The following is a 19,172-nucleotide window of genomic DNA, read 5'->3' on the forward strand; positions in this document are numbered from 1 at the left end:
TAATAGTAGGTTTTAAGAGATTAAGGTTGAATATGTAGTTCACCTTTGGTTGGGAAGGATATGAATTATATTAATGTGTCTCAGTACATATTGGTGACTCTGAATTTTGGTGGGAAAGACAATTGGGAAGCTTTAATTTTAGGCGAGAAAGTAACCAACATAGGTGGCAACCAATTTGGGGCGAGGACATGATGTATGGTTGGGTACTAGTGATTTGGAGGTAGATTTAGTGAATATGGATGGCGTTTATTTCATATCGATCCTGCTCATAATTATAGGAAAATGAATTGTGGAATATTGCTTTGTATATGCACCATAAGTAATTGATGATTTCAAGGATTGGTAAGAGAAATTATTTGGCATTGGAAAGTCATTTTGGGAGCTTTAGTTATTGGTTATTTCCTTTTGGTCAGCATCTATCCATCTTTTCCATTGAAGGTAGTTCTGATAACTGGAATGAGAGATTGATAATTACAGGTGTGTATGCACTGATTATTCGAGAAAATATTACGTGGGGTTAGGTGGTTGACAATTCAAAGGACTAGAGTGATAGTATTTTCGGATCCTTGTTTACTTCATTAAGTGGCCACCTAAATAGCATGTACCATAGGGGCACTCAAGACATTCAACCAATTGAGAAAAGATATTCTCTAGCTTCAATTATGACATAACTAGTTAGCATCAAGCCTATCAACTACTATGGAATTACTCATTAAGGAGAGGACTCTCTTGAGGAAAGTAGAGGATGAAGTTTGTAGCCTCAAGCATCAAATTGGGGAGCTCGAGCAAGAAGCATCCCAGAGTTAACATTACTCTCATCACTCTCATAACTCTATCAACGACAATAATATTTCTTTCCTGAGTTGAATATTTTATGTTCCCCTTCTGAGCTAAGGGACGCCTCCAAGAAGGACTACTTTATTTAGCAGTAGCTATAAAACATGGAGATCAAAGGTTTCTTATTCTTAATGTTTTTTTTTTAAATCTACACTTACAAATTTTGTAACTGAGTATATAAAGTTAATGGTTTCTATCTAGAATTCACGCCTCGAAAATAAAGGCTTACATTACCTTGCTATATAGAAATTTTATAATTATTTTACATTGTTAAAATCCCAATCACAATTTTATATTATAAAAATTTCATATCATTGTTAAAAAAATAAACAAAAGAAACTAATATCTTGAAGAGAAATTCAATCATTATTACTTATAAGTATCGCCATAACTATTACTTATAGGTATAGCCATAGGAAATGATTCTTAAGGTTGATGTTTGATATTAATCTTAAACTATTTTAATAATTTTAAAGTCTTGAATTTGAAAAATATTTACTTTTAAACACAAGCCTAAGCAATGAGGTCTAAGGTTGAAATTTGTTATTAACATTAAATATCAAGATAGTTTGTATGTTTAGAAAAGCAAGGTGTCTAATTATCACCTTATAAATGTGGTATTTACCTTTGGGTAGATCATTTTATAATCTTTAACATGAATTTTATGATTGTGTTGTGTTTTTTATTTCTTAGTTGAAGAAATCACTTGGAATAGCTCTCAAGAGTACATAGTCCTACTTGGGATTGTGTTGTGTTTTTCTATTTCTTAATTGAAGAAATCGCACTTGGAGTAGCTCTCAAGAGTACATAATCCTACTTGGGATTGGACACTTGACTTAGTTGGAACAAATCTCCACAACACAACCTGGAGACTTATCATTATATTTTACATGATTTATAGATTACAATATCGAAAATATAAATATGTGTTAAATACTTAAAAAATTATTATGAGAAAACATATTAATGATAAATGTAATTTTAATTATAAATTAATAACTTTTATAATTTAATTATAACCATACTTTTATGAAATAATTATATTATGTAAATATTAATAAATATTTAATTGTTAATTTTATCTTATATTTGCAAAATTAATTATTTAAAAAAGAAATACATTCATTCCATGTTTATTAAAAATACTCATAATTTAAAATGAACTATTAATAAAAAAATCTTATAATTTTTTTTATAAAAAAATTATATAAAAATATATGGAAACATATATAAATAAATTTACTCTTGTTTTTCACCTAAAGCTAAACTTACTCAATCTTGTTGCTAACTCTTATCTAAACAAACCCTTTATTCAATATAACTTCCCCAAGTTATTTTACATAACTTGAAAAGTAGCAATATGTTTTTGGATCCCTAGTGTGGGGTAGATCTATCTAAAATGTATACCTAAACGTAATATTTAACATTTAACAATTTTAATCTAATGTCGACCTTATTTAAAAATAAATTTAATTATTATTAGTATAAATATAATATAAATACAAAATATAAAGAGGTTTAGGAACACTAAAAAATAGATATGGTATATATATATATATATATATATATATATATATATATATATATCTTTATTTATTTATTTTTATTTTTTGCTCCAAAGGTATGATAAATAAATAAAAATATAAAAAAAACCTAGAGGTGTGGTAAATAAATAAAATCTTTTTTTATATTTACTCCATAAACCTCTTTATATTTAAGAAAACTCAAAAAAGAGGTTTTATTTAGGATTAATACAATATTAATTTTTTTATATTATAATATATGTTAATACATCAAAATATATATTAACTCTACATATATATATATGGGAGGCAAGAAAAAGGACCTACAGTGATAAAGGGGGAGAGATAAGAGAAGTGACAAGGGAGAGAAGGAGAGATAAGAAGGGAGGGAGGGATATAGTAACATAGTTGGAGAGAGAGAGAGAGAGAGAGAGAGAGGGAGGGAGAGAGGGAGAAATGGTGGAAGAGAGAGGATTGGAGAGAGAGAGAGAGAGAGAGAGAGAGAGAGAGAGAGAGAGAGAGAGAGAAATGGGTGAAGAGAGAGGATTGGAGAGAAAAGAGAGGGAGAGATGAAGGAAGAGAGAATAAGGTAGGAGAGAAAGGGAAAGAGAGGAAGAATAAGAGACAAGACTTGAGAGAGAGGAGGAGAGTGATGGGGGAAGAAAAAGGATCGGTGGACAAAGAGAGAGAGAGAGGGAGAGAGAGAGGAAGTACGAGAGAGTGGACTTGAGAGAGAGGATGAGAGGGAGCGAGGAGGAGAGAGGGAGGGAAAGAGGAGGAGATAGGGAGGGAAGAACAAATAAATAGAGAGTGAGAAGTGGAGAGAGAGAAGGAATGGAAAGGGAGAGATGGAGAGAGAGTGTGTGTATGTTTGGGGGTGAGATAAAGAGCCAAAGAAGGAGATATGGAGAGGATGGGTGAGATAAGTAGAGAGGAGAGAGGGAGGGTTATAGTAACAGAGTTGAAGAGAGAGAGAGAGAGAGAGGAAGGAAGAGAGAGAGAGGATGTGAGAGAATAGATAGAGAGAGGGAAAGAGAGATGGAGGTGGAGGGGGAGAGAGATTGAGGTAATAAGAAATAAATAGAGAGAGAGAGAGGGAGAGAGGAAAGCAGGAGGGAAGAGAGATAGAAGTGGGGGAGAGGGATAGAAGGGTAATAGAGAGAGAGAGAGAGAGAGAGAGAGAGAGAGAGAGAGAGAGAGAGAGAGAGAGGAGGAGGAGGAGGAAGGAGGGATAGATAGATAGAATGGATAAAAAGAGTGTATGCTTTGGGTGTGATATAGAGAGACAAAGGTAAGTAGAGATATATATAGAAAGAAAAGAGAGGGAAGAAGAGAGAGATGGAGAGAGGGAGGGAGGGACAAAGAGATTGATAAATATGGAGTGAGACAGCATGTGTGTTTGGGGGGTTCAAATAGAGATACATAGAAGGAGATATGGTGGGAGATATAGATATAGATGGAGGGGGGAGAAAGGGAAGAAGATTTCTTGCACTAGATGGATTGATTTCAATGTAGATGGTGATTTCTAATCCTCTTTGATTTCTTGCACCGGATGTATTGATTTTAATGTAGATGTTGATTTCTAATGATATTTGACTCCTTCCACTAGATGCATTAATTTCAATGTACATGATTTCTAATCTTATATGATTGCATGCACTAAATGCATTGAGTTTAGTGTACGTGATGATTTTTTATCCTATTTGATTGCTTTCACTAGATGCATTGATTTCAATGTACATGTTTTCTAATCCCATTTGATTTCTTGCACTTAATGCATTTATTTTAGTGTAGATGGTGATTTCTAATTCTATTCAATTTAGATGCATTAATTCAATGTATATGTTGGTTTATAATCCTATTTTCATACTTGCACTACATGCATTGGTTTGAGTGCAGATGTTGATTTTTGATGTAATGTAATTGGATGTATGTTTGTACATTAGTTTTAGAGTGATTGTATTAACATTGTGCATTGATTTCAATGTAAGCACAAAAAAATATTAACAATGTACAGTGATTTTTGTGTTATAGTAATTCAACCTATTGATATTCGAGATAAAGAGAGACAAGGTATGATGTTTACTACAATAGCTCAAGCTAGATATTTAAATGGTTTACGATTTAACCTATCATTTTCGTATAATCGATATGAAAAGATGACAATCGATATGAAAAGATGACAAAAGTAGCAAGGGTGACAATAAGAATAGTAGAAGAAAATAGTTTGAGATTAATCATGATGAAGACTATTTGTAATTGACTATATTCGTATTATTCACATTTTTTATCATTCAAGACTATTACATCGTCACTTCACATTCAAAATGTGTATTTCATCATTAAAGTTATTAACAATATTTATCATCTCAACAAACTGAGGTAATTAAGTAATTTAAAATTAAAATGACGAGACTAATCTGAGAAAAATGGAAAAGAGGAAAAATAGAGATGAAAGGGAGGGGGGAGGGGGAAGGGAACTAAGAGGAAATGGCTGGAATTCAATAGTTGTTGATTTTCCAACCGTGGTCCCTATTAAGATTACTAGACCTCTTCTCGATTTCAATGGCTTGGATGATGAAAGTGAGAAATCTTCACAACTACCTTAGCCTCTTCAATGCATATCTGATGCTTGGTCTTCTGAGCATGCTACGCTAGGTGAAATAATTCATTCTATTAATGAAAGGATTCCGCTCTTCGGCCTTAGCAGCAATGCTGAGAAGACCAAGCATCATATATGCATTGAAGACGTTAAGGTCATTGCGAAGATTTCTCACTTTCATCACCGTAAATTTAGGGAATCCATTGAAATCGAGAAGAGGGCTAGTAATATTAATAGGGATGACGGTTGGAAAATCAAGAACTGCTCCTCTTAGTTCCCCTCCCTTTCATGTCTATTTTTCCTCTTTTCAATTTTTCTCCACATGAAGTTTTTTTTTTTAAATAAGTACAATCTATGAAATAATAAATAATTAATATTAAAATACATTTAAATAAACATATTACATTTAGATTATTTTATAAGATAATTTTATTTATGTATTTATTATTTTATTTATTTATTAATTTTTTTATAAATAATATGTTTATTCAAATGTGTTTAATTTTTTTTTATTTTTTTACTATTTTTTAATTTTCTCCCCCTAAGGTTTCTTTATTATTATTATTATTTTATTTTACTCTTTATTCTTTGTATTAGAAAATTAATTAAACAAATTATATTTAACCAAAATAATTAATTTTTCCTTTTTTAGTTTATAACTAATTAATATATTTATATTTTTAATATTATTTTACATTCTCTTTTGACTTTATTATTATTTTTATTTGATTATTAGTTTGGAGTTTATTTGACTTAATATTTTTATATATTGGGAGTTATGATATATATATAATTTGCCCATTTTCCTCTCGAGTAAAAAATAGTTGTTTTTTAGTAGTTAGAAGGTCCTTGCTCCCTATTTAACTTGTTGCTATGATCTGATTTTCATCTTGTCTTCAAGATGAACCACAATGCTTCATTCAAAAGGCTTCCGCTAAATTATATCAATGTGATTTCTTTCGAAAATGTTTTCCAATAATCCTATGTAACATAGAAAAATACTTTAACCCAAAAATAATTATTATAAATCTTATTAATATTCCATGCAAAAAATATAAACATATAATAATAATGATTTTATCATAAAATCCTCTAGGTAAAAAATATGCTCTTTCATGATAATCACTAGAGCATGCATAGTTGATAGTGGGGTCACTCCACCATGCATATTTAATAGTATTATTAATTTAAAGAGGAAATTTTGAATTAATACATTAAATTTTATTTTATTTAAAAAAAGTGAAAGATGAATGTTAATGGGGAATAAGTTTAGGTTGAATCAAATTTCTGGAGGTACAAACCTTTCCTCAAGTTTTGCACTCAAAACAAAAGTTTACACCTCAAGAGAATTGATCCCTTCTTGATAGATTCAAAGTTAAGATGAATATAGGCTAGTTTAAAAAACAATTTTATAAAATAATGAAATTTTAATGTAAAATAGTATTTGCTCTTACATTAAATTTTATTAAAGTTAAATGTTACTCGACACATAATTGATTATTATAACTCAGAATACAAGATATTGATAGGCTAAGGGTATAATGCATTTTACATTTTTGTAAATATTTTTAGTCTAAAATAGATTTTTGGTTATTGAGTATAATTAATATATATTTTATATATTTGTAAATATTATTTAATTTAATTTATTTTTTTTATAATTTTACATTGATTAAAATTTTATTTAATTTAAGTGTTACAAACTATGTTAATAGTCTAAAACATTCAAATATTTACTAACGGTGGAAATTTATCTCCTTATAAATCATTAACAAATTATTTAAAATAATTAAAAATTATTTACGTATAATAATTTCATTATATGCGCCCATTTTAAAATTATATCATTCAAAATTAAGTTAATATGCTATGTAACATTAAAAAAAAAAAAAAATACTTTAACGCAAAAATAAGTAGTATAAATCTTACTAATATACCATACAAAAAAATATACACGAAAATAATAATAATGATTTTATCATAAAATCCACTAGCAGAAAATATACTCTTTCATGATAATCACCAGAGCATGAATAGTTGATAGTAAGGTCACTCCAGCATCCACAGTTGATAGTATGGTCGATAAAATTCATTAGGCAGAAAATATACTTTTTCAAGATAATCACTACAGCATCCATAGTTGATAGTAAGGTCACTCCATCATGCATAGTTCATAGTATGGTCTTTTTAAGGAGGAAATTTTGAATTAATACATTAAATTTAATATAACTTAAAAAGAAGAAATTTTGAATTAATACATTAAATTTAATATAACTTAAAAAAAAGTGAAAGTTGAATGTGAATGCCCAATAAGTTTAGGTGGATGAAGTTGCATAGAAAATATTTAGTATTAATTTTGTTGGCTTGGAATTGAAATATCTATATTTTGTTTAATTTTCTATTAGTTCTATTATAGTTAAATAAAAATTTATTATAAAAAAATTGAATTTCAAATATTATAAAAAATAATTATAAAAAAATTAACTTTAAATGTTATGAAAAAATTATTTATTATTTATTATTTATTTTATATTTTAAAAATATTAATTTCAGATTTTTTTCATTTTTGCAGTAAATTAATTATGTAAAAATATTTCCAGTTAAAATTCTTTCACTAGTAATAAAACACCATGGCTATGGCTAATTTCGTATTTAAAACTTTTTTAATCATTTTCATTGGGTAAAAGATTTCAAAAAATGACATATATATCTTTGAATACCTCAACCTTTCGTTATGATCCATCATTATAGTCCTTTCTCAAAGAGAAAGACTTAACACATCAAAATATTTGAACCAATCTGTAAAATCAAAATGCAATAACATATATAATTCCGGAATTAACTATGTCATAATAAAACAGTAAATAATCAGTAAAATCAAAATACAATAACATATATAATTTCAAACTTTACTATATTATAATACAACCCTAAATAAAAAAATTCACTCGGAAGAAATAGCTTTAAGAAAATAAAAAAAGGAAAAATAAATATTTTAAAATAATGAGATGGTACTAAAATACAATACTCTTAACCTTCTATATATCTCTAAGATCACGTTAAGTCAACATTAAGCCATCTTTATAAGAGATAAAACCAAGAAAAAAGCACACACAATAGAGAAAGGATATATGACATATGCCAGAAAGTGAAAATGATCATCAGACATTGAAACTTGATGAGATATTGTTCCTAGGTTACTGAAATCCATTAACCTAAACGTCCAAGGACCTATGAAGCGTTCAAAGAAAGCAATTTTGTAGAAAATATTGAAGGAAAATCCAGTATTATAGCATCAACGCAATCGAGATGTATTAAGTTGTGCACATCTTATGTTGTGGCTACTTTCTTTTGACGACGACAACCTCTGCCCAACGTCTTTTTCTGTTCTCACCTCCTGTCCATGCCTGACCTATCAGTACATTTGGCCCAGCAGCGCGCATGTATATTACAAAATCCTTACTGGAAGGCCATGGGCCGTGGGCTACATAACAAGATAAAAAAAGTTAGTGTTCTTCAAAATATTAATACAAATGAAGAGAAAATATGCTATCATTATATGCAAAATATATTTAATATTGAGGAATATTTAAAAAAAAGTCACATTACTAATTGCTAAATAATCGAGAAGATTATCATAATATAGATGGTATAGTCACTAGATAAATTAACAGCTTCAAATTTGTCTAAAGCATGTTAAATAAAAAACTTATGCAATAAAGTGTAAATAGTGTTCATAATATTGTTTAGTTTTTAAAATAGAAATACGATTAGGTATAGAGTTTACCATGGTAATAATTAGATGCAAATAATAAAAAATATAAAGAAATAAACAATGTTCACTTGTTTCTTAAAGTGGAGCCAGTTTCTTATTAGTCCCTGCCCTCAGGCATGGACTATTGTAATCGTTCGCGAGCTATTTAGCATTAATTGACCTGCTTGTGATGCCCGGTCATCAACTATATACCAAGCTTTCTGAAGACATATTTATAAATCACGTTATTTGGCCTCCTCCCGAGGACCTAACGTAATCCGAAGCTAATCCGAACCTAAACCATATGTTAAAGCAATTAAGTGCGGTGCATTTTCAGCTAACCGTCAGGGGTGTATGGTTTTAATGCTAGGATTACTTCTGGCGGGTATGCAAAGGTGGTAAACCATATGTTAAAGCAATTAAGTGCGGTGCATTTTCAGCTAACCGTCAGGGGTGTGGAGAGGTCCTGCCCTACACCCGTGTCTTTGTGCATGCCCTGCACCCGTGTCTTTGTGACGTCGGCCCACTGCATCTCATTAAATACACTGCTACCCTTCGGTTTTTCTTTACAATCTGCGAGCAGCAGGGTTTAAACTGTGTACGCTTCCTGCAAATATTTGCATTTTTTCTTACGGACTTTTGGTTTTGGATTGCTCCAAGGCAGAGCGTTCGCAGACCCTCTAATGCTCTCTGCAACAACAGACGGTTCCTGCAGTGAGAAGCAATGAACAAGGTGAGATTTCTAATGTGAAACTGATCATAGGATTAAATTTTGGTCATCATAACATGATTACTTGATAGAATAGGAGTGGGTTTGGAAACAATTACCCTGAAGGACTCGAGGAGCTGAGGCCTTGAAGGACTCGAGGAGCTGGGCTTTCTCAGGATTAGAGGCCGTGGATTCTCTGACCAGAACAATTGTGGGATGGCCACTAGCAATACTAGCTTTCGCAATATAGCGACTTTTTTGCTGGTATTTCCTGCAGTTCAAAGCCGTCAATGACTGTTATCCTTTCTATGAATTCCCAATATGTTTATTCTTTTATTAGAAGTATGATCAAATTTATGTTGTTGAAGATCACTTTTAAATATAGCTTTTTTTTATAACAGTGCTTTAGAGTCTAGACACCTACGCTTAAGAGCCTTCTCGAACTTTGTTTTTCCTTTCTAAGCATTTACACTTGTCGGACACCTCTGCTAAAGAGCCTTTTTCAAAATTTGTTTTTCTCTTCCAAGAATTTACACCTGTCAGCCTTTTTCTTGAATAGCATTGATCTGGTAGCCTGTTAACTTGCTTTGCCTGGTGACCAGAGAACAAGATCAAGAGTTAGATGCGCTTAGTGCCAGTGTTGAGAGACTTGGCAGTGTTGGTCTCACAATACATGAGGAGCTCATGGGACAGGTGAATTTTCTTAGGCATATTTGTTCCTTTGGTTATTAAACTGCTAGTACTATGATCTAATGCATTCAAGTGATCGAGTTCATCAGTGTTTGCCTATCAATTCTTTAAAGAAGTGAATCATGTCGACTGATGCGTACCACAAATCTGCCTTTGCCTGCAGGAAAGAATTTTGGAGGACCTTGACCAAGACATGGACAAAACATCAAATAGACTGGATTTTGTTAAGTTAGTTCTATGTGAACACCATCGATTTGTTTCCACTCGAGTCTTTATCTAAACACTGATTTTCGTAAAATGAATCCTCGCATTCTCAATGTATACTACGTAATATATAAAGTGGATTCTCCTCTCTTTATATTTTTTGTTTGTCCAGAAGAATTAAAAGACATCAAAATTAATGAAACTGAGCCTATAGGAATGTACTATCTGATTTATCTGTTCAGATATATATAGAGGGACATCAGAATCGGAGGCTACTCTAGGTACTGCTCTAAATTCAACCTGAAAGCATTACTTATCAAAATTCCTAATTCAAAACATTCTTCTGTGCAGAAAAAAATCGCTTTGGTGATGAAGAAGGCCGGAGCTCGTACCTTTTTTATCCTTAGTACGCACTGGAGCTGGAACTTGCACATACATCATGAAATAGTAATGAGCTACAAGATCTGTGGCCAGATCTGCCCTTGAAGAGGCCGAAATATGCCTCAGAATTAGAATAGAGACAGCGTATATATACTGGAAGAGAGAGATTGGTGTATGCTGGTTTGGATGGCTTGTATACTTGAGGAGATTGAGTGCTGAGGTATGTTCAGTCCAGGCCGAGAGCAGCTCTAAGTCTGTGCAGTGATCCAAGTCTGTGCAGTGATAAAGATGGAAGCAGATTGCTACAGGAAGCCATGGGAGCTGCTGACACACGAATACAAGAAAAGAGAACCTTCGTTCTCTGCATGGACACTGTGTCTCTCCTTCCAACACCTGTCGTTGGAAACACTCAGTTAAGAGAAGCCTTCGTTCTTTGCATGGGCACTGTGCCTCTCCTTCCAACACCTGTCGTTGGAAACACTCGACCGTTGGAATCGTATGCAACGCTCTGAGTTCTTTAAGATATTATTATTGGGTGATCTTGCAGCTCTTCTTGATTTCTCTTAATCAAGTTTTCTTTAACATCATATTTGTTTTAACCTCTCTTAACAAAATTTAGGTATGAAAATTTCCATAATAAATTTAAATATGTTTCTCTTAACAAAATTATTTTATATCTAATTTCCACGGTATCCTTGACTTCTCTTAATAAAGTTTTCTTTAACATCATATTTGTTTTAAGCTGTGACCTCTCTTTGATTATTTATATTAAATGTGCTCCTGCAGCTCTCGTTGATTTCTCTTAATCAAGAAATCTCAATGGTGTGGTATTGTCAAAGTCAAAAATATCCCCTTTTTTTTTCTCTCACGGCATGAATATCTCATTTTCCTAAGGGTAGCTGAGACAGAATATACCCGCAGGAGAAGAGTGGGCTGCCCTCAAAGATGCTCAGATGTGTCGGAGTGATTCACAGTTTTTTAATTGCGGGCTTTCCGTCCATGCTTTTATATAATAAGATTATGGAGTCAGTCATAACAATATTGATGAATATTAATAATGTTATGTAGTTATTCACTGGATTTAGAAAAGCATGTATTTATTAAGTTTAATATTTTTTTAGTTATTTACTGGAAATTAAAAAACAACATATACATATTAGGTTTATAATTGAGGTAATTTCAACAATAGAAAACAACACTTTTCCACTTGCTAATAAAAAGCAACACCAAAAGACTGAAAAATATTTTTCAACTGATTCAAAATTAGGCAAGTATCTCAACACTTAGAGAATCTAAACAATCAAATTACTAAACATTGGAAAGCTCAATAATAAATGACTCATTTAGATTTTACTTAAACTTTGAAGTTCTGATCCTGTCACCTGTACAGATTCTCTGTTAACCTGAATTCAGTTCTCCACCAAACAAACAATATTGAGCTGCTTGCCGAGCAATCTTGAATTGTTTCATAGCCGGGCTGATATGCTTCCATCTGTAATGGACACATGCCTGTAGTATTCAGTTCTCCACCAAACAAACAATATTGAGCTGCTTGCCGAGCAATCTTGAATTGTTTCATAGCCGGGCTGATATGCTTCCATCTGTAATGGACACATGCCTGTAGTGCGTAATAGACAGGCTCAACTTCACGCAGATTCTCTGTTAACCTGAATTCAGTTCTCCACCAAACAAACAATATTGAGCTGCTTGCCGAGCAATCTTGAATTGTTTCATAGCCTGGCTGATATGCTTCCATCTGTAATGGACACATGCCTGTAGTGCGTAATAGACAGGCTCAACTTCACGCAGGGACTCGCTGCGTCGCAGCTCCCCTTGTTTAATTGTAGTTTTTATATATTTCTGTATCAAAAACTTTAACTACCTGAGTCTCATCACCATTGGATGCAAACTTCATAGTTAGTAATATAAAGTTTATTGGATGCCAACTTCATAGTTAGTAATATAAAGTTGACTCTTTCAAATTAAATAACTATCCTTTATTATCCAATAGGTCTTATTGAAAAAGAATAGGTCCATAAACTAATGACTAATTATCCTAATTTATGGAGGGTGTGTTAGGGCCCTAATGTGCCTTACCCCTTCAAAAGAAGCAATTTCGTTATCAATATGTAAATATTGTAATTTTAATAACTAGATATAGAAAACAATAATAACATGAAATACGTAAGAATTATTTTTGTCTTAAGAAAATTTAAATAAGAAAACAATGTTCACTTGCCTCTTAAAGTGGGCCAATATTTCACTCAGAAGAGCTTTAAATACAAAACATAAGAAAACTTAGTATGCTATCTCTTCAAATATAGTTTTCATGGAAAAAACCTTCACTACTTGTGGGTTGATTGCCGATGGGCAAAAACTATCTACTGGGAAATATAAATTTAATCCTGTCAATTTGAATAACTATCAATTATTATCAAATAGGCCTTATTGAAAGAGGATGGCTGCATACAACAATTTGCTAACTCCTAGGTGTCCTAATTTATGAAGGTTATGTTAGGGCCCTAATATGCCCTACCCCTTCAAAAGAAGAATTTTCCTTGAGGGTAGAGATGAGGAAATTCTTGCAAAATCATGGATGGTTCTCATATGGCTTCTTCCAATGGCGTATATTTCCACTATATCAATACCTAATTAATCATGACATGGTGCAGTTCATCATCTCTAGTATCCCAAAAAAAATTTGTTGAAGCCAAATGGAGCCTATTGGGAACAGGTCCCCTGGGGTCAATTTTCGGGTTAAAAACCCAAGTTTTGGGGCAGAAGGCCTGAATTTTGTATAAAGAAATTTAAAGTTTCCACATTTTGTGGTTGCGGAGCGCGAATATATCAAGAGTCAAAAAGGGTTTCCACCCTTAGTCTAGATAGGTTGTGTCAATTTGATGAGATCCGCCCTTAGTCCGCGGACCATGGAATTGTATAAAAAGGAGGTCTTAAGAGGAGTCTAAGTCAGTTTAAGGGAGTCAGTTCTATTAAGTTGAGTCATTGATGAGTTTGTAAAGGAGCTAAGAGCAAGAGTCTTAGCATAGAGTGAAGGCTCTACAGTTGAGTGCAGAGAGGCCTAGGGTAGAATTCCGCAGCTGAATGTACGGACCCCTACAGCTGTGTGCATAAGGTAGTCAGAGTATGTACTGAACATCTGGATCATCAATAAAAAAGAGTATTATGAAATTTTTGTGTATTTTACTTATGTCAATTACATGCGATTATGCTATGTTAAGCGATTGGTTTATGCTTTATTGCTAAATTGATGCGCGAATCTATATGTTTTCCTTTGTGATATGAATGCAAGTAGAGATATATGTTTACACAGAAACAATCTAAATTGCATGATAGAATTGGTGAACACTTAAGATAATTCAGAGAACTATACAACAAAGTAGTTACACCGGCACGTAAGTGTGGAGATCACTTGTTAGGGTTACGCGAAGGACGATCACATACCTTCGTGAAGGTTCTAAAAGACTAATAGAGAAGTACATCGAGAAGCCCTAAAGGCTTATCGATCTACATGAAGGCAGGGGTAACGTATAAAACTGACATCACAACCATCTCAGGGTGTGGAAACTTCGTTCATGCATCCCGTCATACTAGTTCAGGTGAGACTTCATTCAGTGCTCCATGGATTGATTCCGAAATGGAAAGAAGTGTAGGGATCTTCTTGGCTGACTAACACTGAACCTGGGTTAGGGCCCATTAAGCCAAGAAATGGTTCTGTTGCCAGGACCAGGATCTGCATAATGAGATGTGTGATGTCACATCATTGGAATCCAACTAAGAAGGAGATTGAAGACTAATTGGATAGAAATGTCCATGAATTAGTGGTGCAAGAAAACAAGAATCCGCGATTGAAAAGAAACAGTGGTTGGACAAATATATGTACACCAAAATTCACGAAATCTTCTTTTGTTCTTTCCCGGTTGAATTATATGAGTGGATCGCGAAGTTAGCAAATGGTAAAGGAAGGTGGAGGCTTAACGGTCCAATTGTCTAGACCCCCGAGTTAGTAAGGAAATTGGAAGCCTCTAAAGATGTGATTGTGCGCGTTGTCGACCATTTGCTCAACCATATCATAGGAGGTTTTGTGACAGAATTCACGGTTGATAATTTAGTCAGCTACAACAAAGCAGAGCACCACTTCTTCAAGGGACCGCGAGGTAAGTATTTGAAATCACTAAATACTTGATTACCTTGATGTTTGGAGCTACACGAAGTGTGAGGTCTTTCAGGGATGGAGAAAGAAAAGGTCCTGAGTATAGCCCACTGATTGAGCCTCCTTTAAGTGATGGAAAAGGAGTAGCGTAGGCTTCTCCGCTAAGCACTATTCAATTGATAAGACAAGGGTTCCCGTGAATTCCTACACCACCTCCATCCTCATCCCATCCATCCACACCACCTCCATCCTCACCTCCACCACTTACCCCATCACCCATACCGCTGCAACCTCCACCATTGTTCAACATAGAGAACTCCGTAAAGCTACCTATATTCAAGGGTGTAGGAAATGAAGATCCGTACCAGTTTTGCTTCCTCACAAAGGCTGTGTGGAAAGCTTAGGGTATCACAGACGATCAAATGAATAAAGCAACATTGGTTAGTGCTTTGCAAGACCATGCATTAATGTGGTACATTAAGTACAATAACGATAACCCGACGTCCACGTTGGTAGATACCCAAGCTGCGCTGAATAGGGAATTCAGTAGATCTAAGTCTTAAGCGAAATCCATTGTGGGATTCAAGGAGATCATGATGAAGCCTAGGGAGACACCCTAGGATTTGGATCAAAGATTGAAGTGTGTGATCCGTGAATCCAACATGAACCTAACTGATGGGCAGCACCGCAAATGGTTTGTGGCCTCGCTCCTGCCTCACCTAAGGGTTGAACTATCACAACAGACGATTGGGACATAGGCAGAACCTCTGGAAATCGCGATGAGACTGCACGAGACACCAATGTAGGATGCTAATATGGGGTTCAGCAGATTCACGCGCAGTTGCAGAACCTTTGCCTCGAGATGCAAATTTTGAAGAAATATAGAACAATTCGGCCAAAGGTGCGCGAAGAAGTATGGTGCCTGAAATGCAAAGGTCAGGGGCACGACAAGGATCACTGTCTAGTCTTTGCGAACTATGTTGCAGTAGGGGGGCCAATTCCCCTAAGGCCAGAGGCTATAGTAGGGCCAAGTGCAGCACTTGCACTATAGTGTGCTATATGCTAAGTAGCTGGGAAACATGCGATTGACAATTGTCATTTGTTGTAGAAATATGTACAGACACCACAACAACTCTTCTACAATTTCATTGAATTAGTAGGTCATGGAGAGTACAATTGCCATAGTTACAAATTAATGATGGACATGACAATTGCATATAGGTTGTAGGAAGAAACATAGCCCCTGGAACAAGGTGTTGGGGGAGCGCAAGGTGAGTATTAATGGCGCGACCAAGGCTGAGGTGGAGGAGGCCCTGGTAGAGGCCGAAGGAAGCTTATCTATTACATTTGTGGAGGACCAGGACACTATGCGAGAGACTGCCCAAATTCGACGTGACTATCATGTTGCTACTCTACTCAGTTTGACCATGCGACTGACGACTTCCCTATATTGTTGGCTACGATTTGCAAAAAGGGGGTGCAGCCTTTGTAACTGACTCAGAACTTATAGATGATGAGGGTTGAGCCTCGTAAGGAAGAACCTAAGGTAAACATTATGCTACGGAGTGGAACGATGACTAGTGAGAATAAGGGGAAGCAGTGTGCAGAGGGTGAGTGGGTCTGCAAAGCACCCAAAAAGGAGACCGATTTTTATCTGGAATGTGTGAAAGAAACATTTCTGGAAGCAAAGAAACGTTTCATTGAGGCCTCTACCTTAGGAACTTGGGAAAAACTGGTTGAAGAAATGGACCATTCCATGATTACCTCATTCTTGGAAACCTGCATGAAGCTACTCCGTGATAGTAAGGATGTGAAGGGACTACAGGAATTGATCAATCAGTGCGTTGTCAAGGACAACACTATTGGTGAACCGCACATAGTCAAAAATCTTGGTAAGAATAAGGCAAGGACTAGATGTGAGATGAGACTCACCGCATAGATAAGGGAATACGAAATGGACCAGGTTATCTTGGATTTGGGGTCCGACATGAATGTTTTTCCGAAACAAACATGGGAAAGAATGGGGAGACCTGCGCTCTAGTGGTCTTTGAACTAGCTAAGGATGGTGAATCAATAGAAAATCATCCCAATGGGAAGGTTGCAGGGGGTAACAGTTAACATTAAGGGTGCAAGCACACTAGCAGATTTTGAAGTAATAAAGATTATGGATGATAGAAATCCCTACCCTGCACTCCTTGGGATCGATTGGGCCACTGGCATGAATCGAGTAATCAAACTAAAGGAGTGAAAGATGATATTTGAAAGGAAATCACTCCGTGTAGTGGTGCCACTGGATCCTACAGAAGGACCGCGCTATACAGAACCTATCCATGATTATGAAAGTGATGACGATCTGGACCAAATTTACAAGATAACGATGCGAGACAAGGATTGGGTGAATCCGACAGCAGATAAATGTATCGCACGGGACCGCGAGAGCTCCTGCACATCAAATTTGGATGAAGAACTAGAGCACTAATAGAAACTTCTCCATGAAGTATCTACGCTGCACTGTAATATGATGACCAATTCGTTGAGCTGTGTATCATCGGAGGTAAGAAATATTCCTCACTATGACAGGTTAAATGACGTTTGTCACTTTTTGGATGCATTGGAAAGGGAAGTTCCCAAGAAGCATCGCTTCTAGGCATTAGATTGGGCATTGCACGCTACACCTGCAAGATGGTGGGGTACACATAAGGACAAGTTTGAGGATTGGCGTGAATATAGAGGGATGATGAGGATAAGCTTTGGACACGCGAAGGTATGACTAATAGAAAGGTATGATGGGAGGAATGATTTGCGTGATCATTTGGCCAACTGTACTGAAGTATACGAAGTGAAGCATCAGCCAGAGTGGGTCCATCTATTTTGTCATATCTTGGATGTCATACCAATGAATTGGCACTTGGAGATAGAACTTCATCATGGCACTGAAGAATGGGATGTTTTACGCCAAGTATTTTTGATGACGTTCAATTTCAAAGATGGATTTGAATCTATTGATGAAGTGTTGTAGGAGGTCTAGACATCCATATTTACGATACCGCAGGATCCTCTAGACATGATTCAACCTGATTGGACTACCCAGCTGAGCCATGCGTTGGAGTGTTACAATGTAACAAAGGAAGAAGAAGACAAAGACCTGAGGAATATTAATATCCAGGAGACTGAAGGTCACTGCAGAGTTGAAGGACCACAACTACAGAACCCAGACATAACTGAGCCACTCAATACCAAGCAGGTGAACATTGGCATGGAAGAAGAACCAAAGTTTGCAAAGATTGAGGACTATTGGGACGATTTGACAATAAACGAGGTCATCGAATTGCTCCACGAATATGAGGACTTGTTCCCGACGAATTTTTCTGATGTGAAAGGGATAATAGGAGACATCGGTGTCATGAAGATCACCCTAGAATTGGATGCAAAACTTGTGAAAGAAAGATCTTACTGCCTCAATCCGAAGTATAAGGAAAGGGTCCGTGTTGAGTTAGATAAGATGCTTGTGGCGGGTATTATTGATCTGGTGGAAGAATCTGATTGGGTAAGCCCAATAGTGGTTCTGGAAAAGAAGCAAAGCGAAGAAATAAGGATATGCATAGATCTCAAGAAGTTGAATGATTCTTGCAGGCATGATCCCTTCCCAACCCAATTCACCGATGAGGTCCTGGATGATGTTAGCAGCCAAGAAGCGTATTCGTTCATTGATGGGTTCTCTGGGTACCATCAGATTAAGATCATGCCAGAGGATAGAAGTAAGACAACCCTTGCAACTGAATGGGGATCCTTCCAGTATACGGTGATGCCTTTTGGGCTAAAGAACAAGCGGGTGATCTTTTCGCATGTACTCATCGTGGCGTTCAAGGATTTTATTCATAAATTTCTGGAAGTATACTTTGATGATTCGATAGTGTTCAGACTAGTGAAGCGCCATATACCAAGTTTGTGCTTAATGCTAGATACATGCCAAAGATATCAGATCGTGTTCAATCTGAAAATGTGTTTGTTTTCCGTCCCTTTTGGGATCTTGCTGGGCCATGTGGTATGTAGACAAGGCTTGATGGTAGACCCAGCTACGATCGTGGTCATAATCAACTTGGAGGCGCCAAGGAGTGTGAAATAGTTGTGTGCAACACTGGGGCATATGGGATACTATAGGAAAGTCATCAAGAGTTATGCCCAAATTACCGCGCTATTAGAAAAATTGTTAAAAAGGGATGTTACGTTCTGTTGGAATGAAGAATGCCAGAAGAGCTTGGATGTGTTGAAGGAGAAGATGGTCACCACGTCGATCCTAA

General features: G+C 35.1%; 1 protein-coding gene and 1 long non-coding RNA gene across 3 annotated transcripts in view; one reads left to right on the top strand and one right to left on the bottom strand.

The window, feature by feature from the left end:
- Positions 1 to 8,077: 8,077 nt before the first annotated feature.
- The window catches only part of LOC149243078 (uncharacterized), a 104,873-nt gene continuing 93,778 nt past the window's right edge, over positions 8,078 to 19,172 (bottom strand). The window contains exon 5 of the mRNA XM_089367760.1: positions 8,078 to 8,446. Coding sequence (XP_089223886.1) covers positions 8,304 to 8,446 — 143 coding nt within the window. The 3' untranslated portion in view covers positions 8,078 to 8,303. The remainder of the gene's footprint in view (positions 8,447 to 19,172) is intronic.
- LOC149243079 (uncharacterized) lies at positions 9,175 to 11,353 on the top strand. 2 transcript variants are annotated; one of them, XR_016245774.1, is made up of 5 exons: positions 9,175 to 9,449; positions 9,552 to 9,689; positions 10,028 to 10,118; positions 10,279 to 10,343; positions 10,671 to 11,353. It is a non-coding gene; the product is annotated as an uncharacterized LOC149243079 (long non-coding RNA). The 2 variants fall into 2 exon arrangements; XR_016245773.1 differs by lacking the exon at positions 10,279 to 10,343 and having other exon boundaries at positions 9,181 to 9,449; positions 10,671 to 11,350.

Source organism: Pinus tabuliformis, chromosome 8 (assembly GCF_031772625.1).
Source record: "Pinus tabuliformis cultivar Carrire ecotype Pingquan chromosome 8, CPIR1, whole genome shotgun sequence".
NCBI classification, from domain to species: domain Eukaryota; kingdom Viridiplantae; phylum Streptophyta; class Pinopsida; order Pinales; family Pinaceae; genus Pinus; species Pinus tabuliformis.